The sequence below is a fragment of the Rhyacophila brunnea genome, unplaced genomic scaffold (genome assembly GCF_057557595.1).
Source record: "Rhyacophila brunnea isolate RB1 unplaced genomic scaffold, BYU_Rbru_1.0 scaffold_5, whole genome shotgun sequence".
NCBI classification, from domain to species: Eukaryota; Metazoa; Arthropoda; class Insecta; order Trichoptera; family Rhyacophilidae; genus Rhyacophila; species Rhyacophila brunnea.
The window spans coordinates 46,020,419-46,037,266 of record NW_028233170.1 but is presented as its reverse complement, the minus strand read 5'-3'; the positions used below and the strand labels follow the sequence as shown (position 1 = coordinate 46,037,266).

General features: G+C 35.6%; 1 protein-coding gene across 2 annotated transcripts in view; it reads left to right on the top strand.

Annotated features, from left to right (window-relative positions):
• The window catches only part of LOC147066483 (NFX1-type zinc finger-containing protein 1-like), a 68,046-nt gene extending 65,297 nt beyond the window's left edge, over window positions 1-2,749 (top strand). For both annotated transcript variants that reach the window (XM_085955439.1, XM_085955440.1), the window contains exons 24-25: window positions 896-1,188; window positions 1,802-2,749. In XM_085955439.1, coding sequence (XP_085811565.1) covers window positions 896-1,188; window positions 1,802-2,556 — 1,048 coding nt within the window. In that variant the 3' untranslated portion in view covers window positions 2,557-2,749. The remainder of the gene's footprint in view (window positions 1-895; window positions 1,189-1,801) is intronic.
• The last annotated feature ends 14,099 nt before the right edge of the window (window positions 2,750-16,848 follow it).

The following is a 16,848-nucleotide window of genomic DNA, read 5'->3' as shown; positions in this document are numbered from 1 at the left end:
CCATATCGTGGATTTTATTGATCATTTCTGGTGTAGTCACCTCTACAGGACGTCCTGAGCGTGGTTCATCCTTTGTTGATGTACGACCACGTTTAAATTCATTTAACCAGTTATAAATAGTTGCAAGTGAAGGAGCAGATATGCCGTGAACTAAATCCAACTCATTTTTTATTTCCTTTGCTGTTAACCCTTTTATATTAAAATGTTTAATAACAGCTCTAAACTCAATTTTCTCCATTTTCCATTTTTCCATTTTCCACAAGCAAATTTTTTTTTTAAATGTACGAGAAACACACAACAACCCGACCAATCTGATTGAAACTTCGCAGCATACTGAATCGGTAGTGCCGCTGCATGAAAACAAACGGCTTACAGTACTAGTCGCGCCACCTGTCGGCTTTTCTAAGGACTTATTGACCCACCCTCGTACATACATGCCTACTATTACAATGTGCATGGTAATAAAATACATTAACTCTGTATCCACAGATCATCCTCAAATCATGCAGGCTGACTAAACAAAACGTAGAGTGTCCAACATTTGTTGTCTTCACTAATAACCATACCGTATGCTAGTTTTTGAAAATCACATTTTTATTAATATTGTATTTTTAATTTAAATCTCATTTAATTGTTCCCACCTTCGCTCTCTCTCTATATACAATATAAAAAATGGTGGCTGAAGTATATAAACGGCATTGCAATCAACCTCTGGTTTAATTCAATTAATTAACTAACAAACTGAGCCGGATTTCATATTTTATTAATATATATATGATCGAAAAGTAAATACAGAATCAGAATTAAGAATAATATCAAAAAAATGGCAAAATGGAGGTCGATTTTATATTTGAGAGATGTTCCGATTGAGGTCAATATGTTTCCTGTGGTACAGGTTTGTGAAGCTGGTGGATTGCCCGCACAGCGTGGAGGTGACAGCTCTGGACACTTGGGTGGAAAACGAATCTGACGAATCGAGAAAGCAGATCGGCATCCGGCCTTGCCCTTACTGTAAGACTCCCATCGTGAACACGCTGCGCTACTCCGACTATGTGAAGCGAGCGTATAGGGACATCGAGAAAGCCAAGGGAAAGGTATTCGGCGACTCTAAGACAACAGTGGCCAAGCTTCAGGATAGCGTCGCCAGAATGAACCACTTACTTGCGAAGCCTCACAATATGAAGAGAGGTTTGTGTAGTGGTAACATTTATTTACTAGTCTTAGACTGTTTCGTCAAATGATTGAAAATACTCACTTTTTTAAGCTAACGGTTGCATTTTCTTGCTACATCCGCACCATAATGTATCTTAGCTCTTAAATAATGGATGCTATAGATCAGGAGCAACGAGATAAACAGCAACCATAAGAATGAAAATCAGCAATTCCGCATATGGTTGTGATAAGTTGCCACACTTTCTGATCTTGCAACCATAGTTGCCGAAGACCAATTGACAGTGCGTAAGATGCCTTATACAAATGAAGCAAGCAAAATGTTCATAGTTATCAGAATTTCTAAGATTTAGAGGGAAATAGGATGAAATTGTTGGGAGGTTTGATTTTCGTATCTTCTTTTTAGTTTTTTGTAGGCATATTTTATAAAATGAATGGATTCAGTTTGTTCGCTGTCTTAGATTAAAGATTTTGAAAACGAGTGATATTTTCCAGCACGAATATCTCATGGAAGTCTGCATGAAGTCGAAAGTGTTTAATAAAAAATTTACCCAATTAAAAATAAGGAAGAACAGTAGACATTTACGCTTTATTACAGGAGATTTTTATGCTAATGATTTGTTATTTACAGGTAATGGCGACGACTGGATCAAATTGTGTACAAAATTATCGAAAGAAGTGACGACGAACATTCCAAAAATGCAAACCTCTCGGCCAATTATTTGCCGGTTGAGCAATCTGGATGCGGACCGAATCAAAACGCAGGTAGACATCTTAAAAAAGATATCCAAACTGTACTTGCTGTCGGAAAATTTCAAGTGTCCGGCATTGGACGCCCAGATGTCGATTCTGATAAAGGCGGTGGCCGAATGCGGCACCAAAATAGCTCAGCAACAATCCGAAGACTTCAGCCACGAGCTGCTGAGACTTGAGCGGCGCATCCATCTCTTGACCATAGAAGCCACCCCCCAATATAGAATGAGTCACTTCAAAACACAAGTTGTCCTCTCCTCCAACCACATACGAGCGTTTATAACATCACTGAAGCCGTTCACGGAGAGCGTGAACCTGGCCGTGGGAAATGAACTGAAGAAACTGAAGTCCCTGCTGGACGTGCAGATTCTGACGGACACAGAGAGGCAGATGATCGTCGGTGCGATGGGACTGCGGCAGGGCCACTGGTTCAAATGTCCCAACGGTCACCCATACTGCATCGCGGACTGCGGTGGAGCCATGGTGGAGGCCGTCTGCCCCGAGTGTAAGGCCACTATCGGTGGTACCAACCACAGACTCCTGAGTTCTAATCGTGTCGCCACGGAGATGGACGGCGCTCGTCACGCCGCCTGGTCCGACACTGCCAACATGGCAAATTACGGACTCGACTGAGAGTTATTTCTGAAGTTGTTCCACTTTCGCCTCTCTATTCAAGCATAATATCGCCGACAAAAAGCTTATTCTATGTACAGTAAAACCTCGTTAATACGAATTCCACGGGACCGAAAATCGGAAAAAAATTCGAATTACGAATTATGAAATGTATTGGGGGACTATTAAAATAAATTTTTTTTTTTTCCATTAATATTATTCACGGTCATAGATGTGCCTACCACATTTCCGTTTCTGTGTGTGATAATGGGTCATAAAATATCAGGAATATTTTTATTACCTTCTTAAAATAAGTAATTTATGATGTTTTAAGAAAAGTCTGTCACAATCTTCTACGACCGGCTCATGAAATAGAGTTATTACGATTTATTAAATATTTTTATATGCCAGGACTCTGAAATAATTTAGAATTACGAAGTTTGAATTATAGATATGGTTTTATATGAAAATAATGTTCAAGGGACTTTTTTTCCACAAAAATTTCGAATTATGACGAATTTCGAATTATCTGTGTTGTTATTAACGAGGTTTTACTGTATATCATATACAAATATAACGTTTTGGGCAATGCCCTACATAAATAATACAAGTCTATTCAAATGAAGCAAAAGGTCGTTTGTCTATTTCGGGATTCGCAGAATAATGATCCTGCACCTGCCGACAATAATTGTCAACAGGTGCAGGTTCATTATTCTGTGAATCCCGAAATAGACAAACTACCCTTTGCTTCATTCGAATAGATTTTTATTATTAACACAGTTTTAGGAATCTTGAAATTTGGCCATGCGTGGAATTGTCAATCTCTGATCTCTCCCATATAATATTGGAAAGTATTACAAGTTGAATGCATTTTTGTTTTCTATTGTTTAAAATTGCTTTAAAATGGTTAAATTGATGTTTTCTAATTTAAATAAAAATACATTAAAAACTATGAATTATTCCAAAATTTCTCACGTACATTTGAGAGAACTCATTCATATAAAGTTTATAATATAAACATAAAATATTATAATATGATATAAGATGAAAATGATCTGACAGTTTTTTTAATTGTAAATTTATCTTTGAATTTGAAAAATATATTTTAACCAAACACCATAAAAATGAAAGATGTGTTATATTGCATTTATATTATTCTGTCACTGGATGTTCCTACCCATTAGGTTCTAAAATATATTTGGCATAACTGATTTTTGGCCAAATCCGGAAACAGCTGTGACTGACCAGTTATGTAACATACATATACATTTTGAATAGTAAATATAAGCATAGAATAGTACGATTAACAATGCTTTAATATCATGATTGACATTCGGCAAAACACCAGCAATCCCCTTAAAATGGATAATAATTTAATAAACTATTTCTTTTATATATATTGAGCATACATAATTTGAAAAGTGAAAACGTATCATGCATAATATACCCATCAGAAAAATCTTTTTTAGAAAAAAATACAATACCCGACGGGACTTGAACCTGTAATTGCTAGATTCGCGGCAGTGTCCTTTATCAATTAAGCTACGGGCATCCTACTTGATTACGATAATTTTAACTAATAATTCTTACATGAAATGCTTATCGAATTGCGTTAGGTGAGTATATGCATTAGATAGGTGTTATTTTTTTAAGGTAATATACTATATACACCTCAATTGTTTAATCTATGTATGTATATTAGATGAATTGTTAAATTTTCAATTTTATTATCAATTATTCATTATTTTATGGCATGGTATGTAGGTAGGTTATTAATTAATTTTTAAGAATATCAGGCACATTTTTGTTGCTGAGGTAAAGAATGAATAGATCCGGATATATGGCTCCAGCCACATAAAATAGCTTTTATGTACATAGTCTGGCATCAAGCGAGCATTTGTTTGCTGATTGCGATTTTACATGGCTAGAGCGATATCACTTGTGTTGACTCATTCAGGTTCAACCAGTAAAAGTGCACCTTAACCCATCGCGCCCTATCGGCGCCAATTTGGCGCCGGTGTTACAGGGTGCAGGACATGATGAAAATATTTTTTTTTAATCATATTTTGATTTTTTTAAAAGTTGAAATTACTTAATAATATATGAAGCTATCATTTTATGATGTTAGTCATATACGGTCCAATATATTTTTTTAAGAAATATTTGATTTATAAAATCTATTTTTATTTAAATTTGTCAAAATAATGATCAGTTCGCTAGGTATGAGGTGTTAGAGACAGTAATAAACATAAAATGGCCCTCCATCTTCTAAATATCTTGAAGAGTATTATATTTAGCTCCAGTTTTAGTATATCTTCCTTTTATTATTTACTTCTATCATAGACTTTTTATCTCTGTCATTTTGTATAAAAAAAGGCTAAAAAAAACCAAAAAACTATATTTGACATGTTTTTTTCATTCCACTTATACACAAAGTTTACTTAAAATGTAAATACTTAATAGAAAAATTCAAAACCTACAAATATTTAAAAGATTTATTTGAATTGAATGAATAATACATGAGTTATATTAATTTTAGTAAACAGTGTGCCTTTTTAAATGATCCTGAAAAATTAAATCTGTCTGCAATGGGTTAATATAAAATTTTTATGATTTTAAAATATGAAATGCATTTATTATTTTTCAATAAAGGATTATCAATATAAATGTGGCTGTCTTTTTATTGGCTTTTCAACTTTCCTTAATGTCCCAACGTTTTTAGTGTGGTCAAATTGGTAGCCACATAAAAATTACTATTCAGTGTGATGGTGCATTGGTGTATTGCTGGCGGAGATACTGAGGGCGGAGGTTAATATCACCGCCTTCTCGAAAAGTTGTTGACACGCTTTGGCATATTACGCCGCATTGTGTGCATAGCAGGAGTGTTGGACCTCTTCCAAGGGCAGACAAACACATTTTTTTTTTTCAAATATACAGCGGCGCATGGAGATAACCAGATTGACTCCAGGACATTGGACTTCTCAGTTTTTAACTGGACACTTTGGTTTGCCTCCAGACTGTCAGCTTAGCTTAATAGAATCTCTGACTTGTTTATGCAGCGGATTGCAGGATGCCGATCACATCCTCTGGGAGTGTTGTCATATGTCAGTTGAAAGGGAAGAGCTTCTCAAGTTGGTCCGACCCTCAGTTGGATTGGTCGGCCATTCCGACTTGGTATCTACAAGGGAAAATTTCTCAGCTTTCAAAAAGTTTCTGGCATTTTCTTATATTAGAATTATTATTTCAAAATAGGAACCCTAGTGTCCGCCAACCAAGATCTTGGGACACTCGGCACAACGTTGAAGGGCGCCTAATGTTATGCCAGTTATATGCTTGCATAACAGATGTGGAGATGTGATGTGTGGCATCACAACTACAGTGGAACCCCGATCTACCGTTCTCGCATAAATCGTTTTCCTGCATGGATCGTTCATTTTTGAAAGTCCCGCCAAATGCCCATAAGAACGATGTTAAATAATCCCGCATTCCCGTTCCCCGATTTATCGTTTTCTCGATCTATCGTATAAATGTTATGGTTCCGTCACAAAAATATTATCCCGATTGACCGTTTTTATTGGATATTTTTCATTTTGCTTTCGTAGAATAATTGCTCATGATACATACATATTGATCTTTTAGTCGCATCGCTTTGTTTGCACAGATCACGATTTTTTATAAGTCGCAACTAAAATGCGCCCCCCATGAAGAAAATTAGAACTAGCTGAGAAATTGAAAATAATTCAAGACGTCGAAAAAAATCCAGGAGAAAAACGAGTTGACATTTTTTATATATGAATGTCCTAATGAATTTGAATTTCCATGCGCCTGTCAATTACCTACGTGGTCGCAGTCATGATTTATTCTGGATTGGAACCGTTTCCTCGCGTCAAGCCTATCAGGCACCATTAGCGAGGGGTGCAAGACTAGTAAATGCGCTCCCTAAAGACATAGACATTTTCAATGATGTACTTTGCATTTTTTTTTTTTTTTTTTTTTTTTGTGATTTTACCGAGGCTTTGACTGCGACTCGCTGTCATATCGCCTCTTCTCTTCTAGAAGGGGATCCGTCGATCAGGTCCTCACTCCTATTCTGTTAAATAACTTTACAATTTTGCCTAGCTCTTCCGTCTTACCCACCGCCAGGACACCCTTCAATTCGTCGACATTCTCATAGATATCTGCAATTCGCAGCTGTACTCTGTGAACTTCATATTTGGGGCATTGCAATGCTATATGTACAATGTCCTCTAAAACATGACATTCATCGCAGAGCTGCGATTCGCTTCTTCCCATGAGGACATCAAATCTTTTGCCCATGGTGTGCCCTGTTCTTAGCCTCAGTATTAACTTAAGCTCATTCCTCGTCAAAGAAGACTCTACAAACCAGGGCACCTCTCGTGGTGTTGGTAGAATCGACTTACTCCATTTCCCCTTTTCTAATGATGCCCTATGGTGAAAATCTATCCACATACTATGGCACATTTTCTTTATAGCCTCATTCCAGTCCAGGTTTTCTGGTATCCACTGATATGGTACCCCTGAATGGCCGGCTACCTTTGCCAGCTCATCTGCCCTTTCATTTCCCTCAATGCCCATGTGCGATGGGATCCATTGAAGGCATAGATCTCCTCCTCTATTTTTCTTGGCGTCGATCTGGTCAAGGATGTGGTATGCTATGGTTTTACTGTTATGTGAGCGAGTTGCTGCGGCAAGATGTTGTAAAGCGCTTTTGGAGTCTGTTAAAATGACAGCGGATTGCGCCGAGAAATCATCGCTTAAAGTGTATTTAATTGCTTCGTTTATCGCGATGAGTTCCGCCGTCATTATTGGTATTGCTGGGTTTAGCTTCCAGCTCTTGTTTATACCTACTTCTGGTATCACAAGAGCTGCTCCTGCTCTATTCTGATCTTTGGATCCATCTGTATAAAGGTGGCTCCATCCTGCGTACCTCTCTGTCAGCATTTTTTCGACACGCTCTCTTCCTTTATCGGATACTATGCTCCGTTTTGGTTTGTCTATTCCTTTGACCTCTAGTTGGATAACAGAGCTGAGGTCGTAGGTACCAACTGGCCTCCTCAGCGAATACATACCTAGGCATTTTGTATTTAATACCTCCCAACTTTCTGTGGCTTTTAGGATTCCTACCAGTAGAGGGAGCTTTCTTTTCTCATAGTATGTATTGCTTTCAACAAGCTCGTATAGGAGTTTCACCTTTGCCAATATGGGGTTATCTATTATAGATTTCCACTTCATCCATGTCTTGGTAGCCAGTGCCCATCTCCTGACATTCAGTGGAGGTACGCTGAGTTCCGCTTGGAGCACGTGAATGGGTGTTGTCCTGATAAATCCTCCACATATTCTTAATGCTTTGGACTGGATGCGGTCTAGCCTCACCGAATTAGTTTCGGCAGCGGAGTGGTAAAACATGCTCCCGTAATCTAATCGGCTTCTAATGAGTGCCGTGTATAACCTTCTCATATGAATGGGGTGTACGCCCCACCCACCTCCCGCCAGTACTTTGAGTATGTTCAGAGGTTGTGTCAGGCTATTCGCGCAATGACTAATATGATGCTTCCACGTTAGTCTATAGTCCAGGTTCATACCTAAAAATTTATAAGTGTCTACTCTTTCTATTATAGTGCCGTCGATTTTTAAGTTAAGCTGGTTTTGTCTCTTGCCTCTGGCAAAAAGAACCACCTTAGTTTTGCTGGGAGCTACTTTGAGGCCTCGCGTTTCCAATAATAATTTCATTTCGTCAAGACTCTTCTGCATTAACCTTTGACATTCATCTACTCTTTTTCCCGAACAAAAAAGTGCGAAATCATCTGCATATTGTACAATGTTGACCCTCGTCATTAACTTTAATATGTCAGTTGTAAGAATGTTGAATAGTAATGGGGATAAGGGGTCTCCTTGCGGAAGGCCTCTTGAGCATACCGTACTCTTCTTTTCATTATTAATGCACATGGTGATTTTTCTTTCATTTAAATACTGCTTAAGATATTTAGTGATCTTCCCACCGATTCCCCATTCATTCAACACCCTTGACACTTCTTTCACATGCACATTATTATACGCATCCTGGATGTCCAGGAATGTTGTCAGGGTTACTTCGTTTTTGACCTGTGCTGCATTGATGTCTAGTACTAGGTTGCCTATGTTCTCCAGAGTCGACTTTTGCCTTCTGAATCCCGTAGTATTGTGATGAAATAGTTGTTTTTTCTCTGCAAACCATTCGATTCTTCTTGCTATCATCTGGTTGAACGTTTTGCACATGCATGATATGAGTGCAATTGGTCTGACTGACGACACTAGGGTAGGGTCTCGCCCTGGTTTTAAGATTGGGATAATCATCGTTTCCTTCCATTGCCTAGGGACTTTGCCGGTTTCCATGATTAAGTTGAATATCTCCACTAGTTTACTTTGCATTTTATTTTTGAAACTTTATTTTTCTGTATAAAATTGTATGTTTTTCGTTCTCAAAAATTATATTTTTCTGTATTAAATTGTACTTAAGTATGTTTTGATTTTTTTTTGTTATTATTATTGTTATTATATATATATTTCTTTTTCTATATTCTCTTCTCTCTTGTGAGGGTAATGTTTCACTTATAATGTAAATCTCATGTTGTGTACGTCTTGAATTTAGATTTGTTATGTCCACAATGTTTTGTATTCTTAAATAAATAAATAAATATATCCCGCATTTATCGTTTCCTGCACGTATCGTTTTTTTTTCAGGGTCACTTGAAAACCGTAGAGTCGGGGTTTCACTGTATTAATTTATAGAGTTGAGGTTTATAAGAAAGTATTAGTCTAAAGCAGTGCTTTCTAACCTTTTTTGTGTAAGGGGTCACTATTTGAGTTATTCAATTTCAATATATTGTATATTAATTACCAGATTCAAAAGTTTGGATCAAAACTAAAGGGATTTATATAAACTTTTTGTAATACATTAACTGATGGCGATTCCACAATGTTTTAGTGTGCTTGAGAATAGTCCGAATATTTTTCTTTAAAAATTAAACTTAATTTTTTATACAGGGAATTTTAGTATAATTATATATAATGCAGGTGGTATTAGTGAAGAATATAACCTGGAATACGCATCTCGCTCGGCACCAATGTTTTTTTAATAAATTTTTTCTAATAAGTATGTTTCTGAGGCAAAATTTTATTATAGAGAATATCTTTTATTACAGAGATAATAAAATTACATCGAAAACATTTTTTTCAGAGATCCCAGATGATTTATAGACACAGCACAATAAAAAAACATTAAGAAGAGTTTAATTAACACATTCGCGGACACATGTTAGTGATATGACACATATTCGATACCCTAGTTCTATAGGGAAACAACTCAAAATTTTGCAGTTTTGAGTTAATAATGCCATTTGATAAAGAATCATGACAGCTACATAATTCAATTTTTATAAAAAATGTGACAGTGAGAGTCCATTCATTAACGCAATTATTATTCAGAAACCCATGAGGCTATTTTTTAAATAGATAACTAATTTATTGTAGTCGTAAATAATTTATTTAACATTATTCTATCGGATGAGTAGTAAATTCATGATTTAAAACAGAAATTACTTGAATAATTATTGTTATTAAAAAGTAGGTATCAGGTAAGAATATTATTTAATGTTTTTGGTTTAACTAATAACTTTTTAAAGACTAATATAGATATATTACCATTATTTCAAGAAGGTGATAAGTTAGGGGTTTTTAACTAGGTATTTCATAATTTGTTTGTAATAATTCTTATTGTGATCCTTGACTCAATAAGTAGGTATAGGTTTGTTAGGTATATAATAATATGATAGAATTAACTATATGTGCACAACAGTATATGAGATAGGCTGTTAAAATCCAACATAAATAGTATACATCTAACTTTGCCAGTATTTTGTATTTGTTTTTATTGAACTACATAAGACTACAATAATTTATAGATAGTGTTGGTTAGTTTTTAAAATCAATTAAACACTGCCTAAGTCGAACCATAATAATTTTGTTATACTTTGTGCCATACGACAAAACGGTGCACACTTTTTCATTTACTTATTTGTTTTCGTTGGATTATGAATACATATTACACATATTGTAGGTTCATTTTTTTAAATTCATTAAGCCCTGCCTAAATCAAACTAGATAAAAAATATTGTACTATCTATAAAATATCCAAAGTTTTCTATGATTTAACTACATAATTTTAGAAAATTTATAGATAAAAAAGTATTTTTGAGTATGATCTATTATGGCTTGGTTTTCGCAGGGTTTAATTGAATTTTAAAAACTAACCATCACCGTCTATAAATTGTAGTCTTATTTCCATGAAAACAAATACGTTTGACTGCCAAAGGGTAGTGTGCACTATTTATGGCGGATCTGAACAGCCTACCTCCACCCTTCGCCACTGGTGCACGTAGCGCCTGAAGATGCCGAAAGGCGAAACCCGGGTTGCAAAAATCGACTCAAATAGAATAGTACAAAACTTAAATCCCTTAGAATTGGAATCATATTTTGTTTGTGTATTATGACATTATTACTCTGTAATATGGTCATTCTTTTTGGTATGTGAATAAAAAAATATAAAAAATTGGCATTCGGGACATGACAATTTTTATTTTAACAAAGTTTATTAAACAATAAAAGTGACAAGAATAATTATAAAAATATTTATAAATATAAAAGATTTAGATACTATTCAAGTGTATCAATCCGCCTTAAGATTTTTGTAAAAATCCCAATGGACCCTAGGAATAACATTGTTATGGCATAATAAATTTAGGTCCTTCTTTTTTGCTGCTGATATTTTTGGGATTTTTTGAGGATATTTTTGTTTAATGTTCCTATAGAAAAGCAGCATTCAAATAAGTTTGCGAAGGCAAACATATTTCTATAAGGAACCATTTGACTTGTTTCCTTATAGAACTATGAATGTAGAGGATTTATTTGTCGTTACTGGAAACAAGTCGAATAGTCTTTAGTTTTTATTTAATATTAATTTATTCTTGCATCAATTATTAATAATATTATGAAAAAATTAAACCATAATAAATTACAATATTATATCTATCACTATTTAATAATGCTTTCACTAAAAAAATCTTCGGAAATAAAGTAACCATTTTGTGTAAAACTTCAAATGCGATTTACTCAGAACACGGATTTTTGAGTTGTTTCCCTATAGAACTAGGATATCTAAAATTAAAATTTTCGATTTAGATATATAGAAATGAGTATGTCTTAAGATACGACACTATCTAATGGAAATATGTTCGCACTGTGACACAAGTAGATAGGGAACATAGTGTTTTAATCCAAAAGACGACTTCTATACACCGGTGGCGAAGGGTGACTTGGAAAGAGGTAGGCTGTGGAGATCTGAGAAAAAGAGCACACTTGTCAGGTATACTTAGGGAAATAAGATAATACGATATCATTACTAATGAATAGGTACATACTGTTACCGCCTAAAGCAAGGCATCCTCCGAGGATCCAAGGCGATGAGGCCTGAATCATCATTGGGCGTATTCATGCAGACATGAGCAGATCAACTACGAGACAGAAATTTCTAGCCCGTAAGCTTAGATGTAAGAAATTTTATAGTCACCCTTTAGAAACTTAGCCAACAAAGTCTAAACTAAATAAGTATTATTTCATAAATACGTAGGTATTAAGAATAATTACTTTCTCAGCATTAATAATTTTATCAGAAGCCTTGCCATTAAATTCGTGCCTAGCATAAAAAAATCATTGACCAACTTTATTAAAAAGAACATCCGTAAAAGCACTTACCTACTTATATTAAAGTCGTGTATAATAATAATTAAATTCATTCATTCCAAGCCATTCAATGTCTAATGTAGCGATTTTTAATCTGGGAGGCTCGGAGCGTTGCTAAGGGTGGTGCGAAAAGTTTAACACAATTCACTTAAAACCAGAATCCATATTTACATACAGTGAAAGTGACGTAACAAATATTTATTTGAATATGTAGATGTTGAATTTATTCATAATTGAAGAAAAAATAATGTAGCCACAGGTTTGCAGTTTGCAAATGCATAGTTTATAAAACGGCCGCTAGTTATAAACTATACAAAAAAACTGTCCTATAAAAGGTTGTTTGCAAACCTGTCTGAAATTATGGAGACAAATTTTATAATACCTCACTTCTACACTATTGTAAAGCGCGCTGGCTATCTCGTGAAAAAATGAAGTCTGAATAAAAGGGTCAAATCATACCTAATGTAGAAATTTGACGCAAGTATGTTTGAAATTTAAAAAAAATGAGTGAATATGCAAGGACCACTAATGCATTCAATGATTTAAAAAGACAAAGTGAAAGCGTTCATAAAAATTTGGAGCTTTGGAAATCAAAATTACAAAAAAGTTCGCCATGTATCCTATTCCTACGCCAGATATAGGTATATTGAAGCAAACAAAAATCTATTTACTTGGTTAGTTTGATAATGCACTTTTAACATTATTTTATTAATAGTAAAAAAGTCGCTGCGGCGCTGTTCTATTTTAGGGCTATTAAATATTTTAAATATGTGGTTGAAAGATCCTGATCGCGGGGCCCGCCTCAAGATGTGGGGCCCATTCGAGCCTCAAGATGTGGGGCCCATAGAATCCATTTGTCAATGAACGATGATAAATTTGGATTGACTACTGTTGAAATCGATTGTGCTGATAAACAACCATATTCATCGCATGAAAAACAAATTAATTTTGTATTAGTACAGGTGCGACGAAATTTCTCACTAGTGGCCAATCGGAGACCGACAGCGAGGTGTCCGCATGTCGATTTATTTTGTCATGGCGTCGGATGACAATATTCTTAAATCGTGTAAAGATGACTAAAAAACTTTACGTATGTACTTAAAAAAGAAACCATGTCAATGAATATACTATTATTATTAGTAATATAACAATAAACATAACTTTAAATGGACGCATGTTGGATTTTTTTGACAAATTATATTTCGTTCGGCACGCGTCATTTGCACAATCCGAGCATCGCCTAGCCACGATCTAAAAAGACCATGCCTCAACTGAAGTATAGCCTTAAGAATATTGTATCGAGATAAGAAGGAGGAAAAACATGCGTTGACAATCCAAAGTGCTATACAATTATAAACAACCTTGAAAGTCTGAAATAATATAGTAATAAGCAATATACCCCGTTTACACGTGCATGGATTTACTGCTGACAGTACGTATTAACGCAGCCATAACAAGAAAATGTATCTGTAAACATGTATTATCCTGGAGTTGGCAAGATTGCATGAATGAATCAATAAAGTTTGGAAGCTTCTGAACTTTCATGCGACAGTTGAGAATTTTTCGATCTGTGCCTGCGCAGTAGAACGAAACAAAAAAAACGAGCTACAAACGAATTTTGAATGTTGACAAACAGTTGGAAACACCACTGGAACGCACAAAAGTTTTCGAAGTCCACCACGCTATAAATTCTAATTAATAGTTGTGTTTGAACACAACTATGCAAACATCAAATCTGCACATCTGTTACGCAAGCATATACTGTGACTTAACAAACATTAGGCGTCCTTCAATGTTGTGCTGAGTGTTCCAAGACACTAGAGCAGTGCTCCGAAACCTTTTCTCACCCTAGGTACACCAAAGGTCTTCATAGAAATTCAAGGTTCACAAGTAAATATATATATTTAAAAGTTTATAGGTACCTATACGAAAATTACATGAAAATGGTGTTTTTTTGTTTGATAAGTAAGTATAGGAGTAAGAACTAATTGCACATATTTACATGTATTCATATTATCATTATATGTATTTACTTATTTAATCAATATAACATAATTATTAGACGATAACTAATAACGCTGTGGGTCCCAGGTTCGAATCCTGGGTCTGGCAAGTACACATATTGTTTTTCAATTTGTGAGTCAGGGTATGGACCTAATAGGTTGAGCATGTGGCTGACATCCATTTCTCGTAAAAAACAAAAATCTGTTAAAACAAACCTCTACTCTGTGGAGGCCCATATGATCCTATTAGGATCGGATATAGTAAAAAAAAAAAAAACTAATTAATGTGATACCTGAGCTTGTTTCAATGAACTTAAAAGTTTTATATTTGGCTTGATATTTGAAAGAGCAACACAAAGTTCTTAGTCAAGACCCTTCAAGTACGGACTGCTTAGCATATTTTTTAATTAGAATAATTGTTGCAAAAGAATTTCGAATCCAGTCGTATCGCTCCGTATTGATTGTATGAAAGTAGAGATCAAATTTATTTTGCAGCAAAGATAAATGTTTTTGAGCCAGATCCAAAATTAATTAAGTACTTGTTTTCAATCGTGATCTGGTAGACTTTTTTAGTACCTACATTTGTTGAGATCCTTGTGTTAACTACTTCTGTCAAAGTTCGAGTTTATTTTTGAATCCTTCTGATTTTTCGGAGCGTGTCAATATATTTGCATTTTTTTTATTAAGTTCATTCCGGTGCTTAAATATATCAGCCATGTACGCAACTCAAACATTCCCAGAGGATGTGGTTCGCATCCTGTTTTTCTCCGCCACATGGACATGTTGGTTGGATAACAAGTACAAGCTCAAAGAGCTTGGCGGCGAACCCACCGTGGCCTGTCAAAAATTGACTGATGTGATGGTCAGGAGTCAACATGGTTATCTCCAATCGCCATTTAATATCTGAAAAGAACAAGTATCTGTGTGCCGGTCCTTGGTATATTCTTTCCACTTTCGCTGCAAGTTAACACAATCAAGAGAGGCGCTGTTAAAATATAAATTATTATGAGAGTATTTATCATATATATTTTTATTTCACGCCCGGAATGTGAAACCTTATAATATACAGTTCTACGCTCCATTGCAACAGCTCAACGGAAAATGGTCGCGTGACTTTTTATCGAGAGATTGCGTATGAAACGGGGAAAGGTTATTAGAATAATTTGTGCAGTATTAATTGCGAGTTATTGTATAAAATAAAAAATTTTTTTTTTTTTGGAAGCAATGCACCGCGGCACACCTAGCATCGTCTCGCGGGACACCGGTTGCAGAGCACTGCATCTCGATAAGAAAATACACTCTAGCTCGCCATAAAATGCCGGAAACTTTTTGAAAGCTGAGTAATTTTCCCTTGTACATAGCAAGTCGCAGTGACCGACCAATCCATCTGAGGGTCGGACCGACTTGAGAAGCTCTTCCTTTTCAACTGACATATGAGGATACTCCCAGAGGATGTGATCGGCATCCTGCAATCCTCTAAATAAGCAAGTCGGAGATTCTATTAAGCCAAACCGACAGTTTAGAGGCAAACTAAAGTGTCCAGTTAAGAATTGAGAAGTCCAATGTCCTGGAGTCAATCTGGTTATCTCCATGCGCCGCTTTATATTTGAATAAAAACATGCGTTTGTCTGCCTTTGAAAGAGGAGGACCAACGCTCCCGGTATGCACGCAATGCGGAGTAATATGCCAAAGCGTGTCAACAATTTTTCGAGTGCACTGGCCCATGTATTCATTATACGAAGGTAGCGATATTAACGGGCCCCCAGTTTCCTCGCCAGCAGTACACCAATGCACCATCGCACTGAATAGTAATTTTTATGTGGCTACCAATTTGACCACACTAAAAACGTTGCGACGCAAGGTGCCTACGCAGAAAGTTAAAAAGCCAATAAAAAAGGCAGGCAAATTTATAATTATAATCCTTTATTGAAAAATAATAAATGCTAATACGAGGGTTATCCAAGAATTAAAGACCTTTATTCATTTTTCACGATGCGGATGTTATTTCTCAAAAATAATAACGTAATAAATAATATTTCTACAGCATCAACCACGAATCAATTATCAGGTAATAGACGAAACAACAGTACCTCCGTCGCAGCGCGAGATGCACGACGCCAATTTTCAAACTATTTTTGGGAAAACAGAATAACACAGGAATAAATTTGTAATGAAATAATACAACGAACTTTATACTAAATAAAAAAAATATTTACCTTCAATTCCGACTTTTACTGATTCTAATTTCTTACTAATTCCCTCCACCCGTTATTACTCTATTTTTATAAAGAGGATGAGAACACAGCCATATTTCAGGCATAGATTGTATTTCAGAAATAATTTCTTCGAACGACATTACGAAAATAATTTGCGCGCCGAACTAAGCGCTTTTCAAACTGGTTTGTCATGAGCGCGCGCGCTCGTCAGCGCGCTGTAACAAACACCCCTGCTGTTTTTCATAGCCAGTAAGGCCACCTGCATTGCGTAACATGTGTTTGTCCTCCACGCTGCA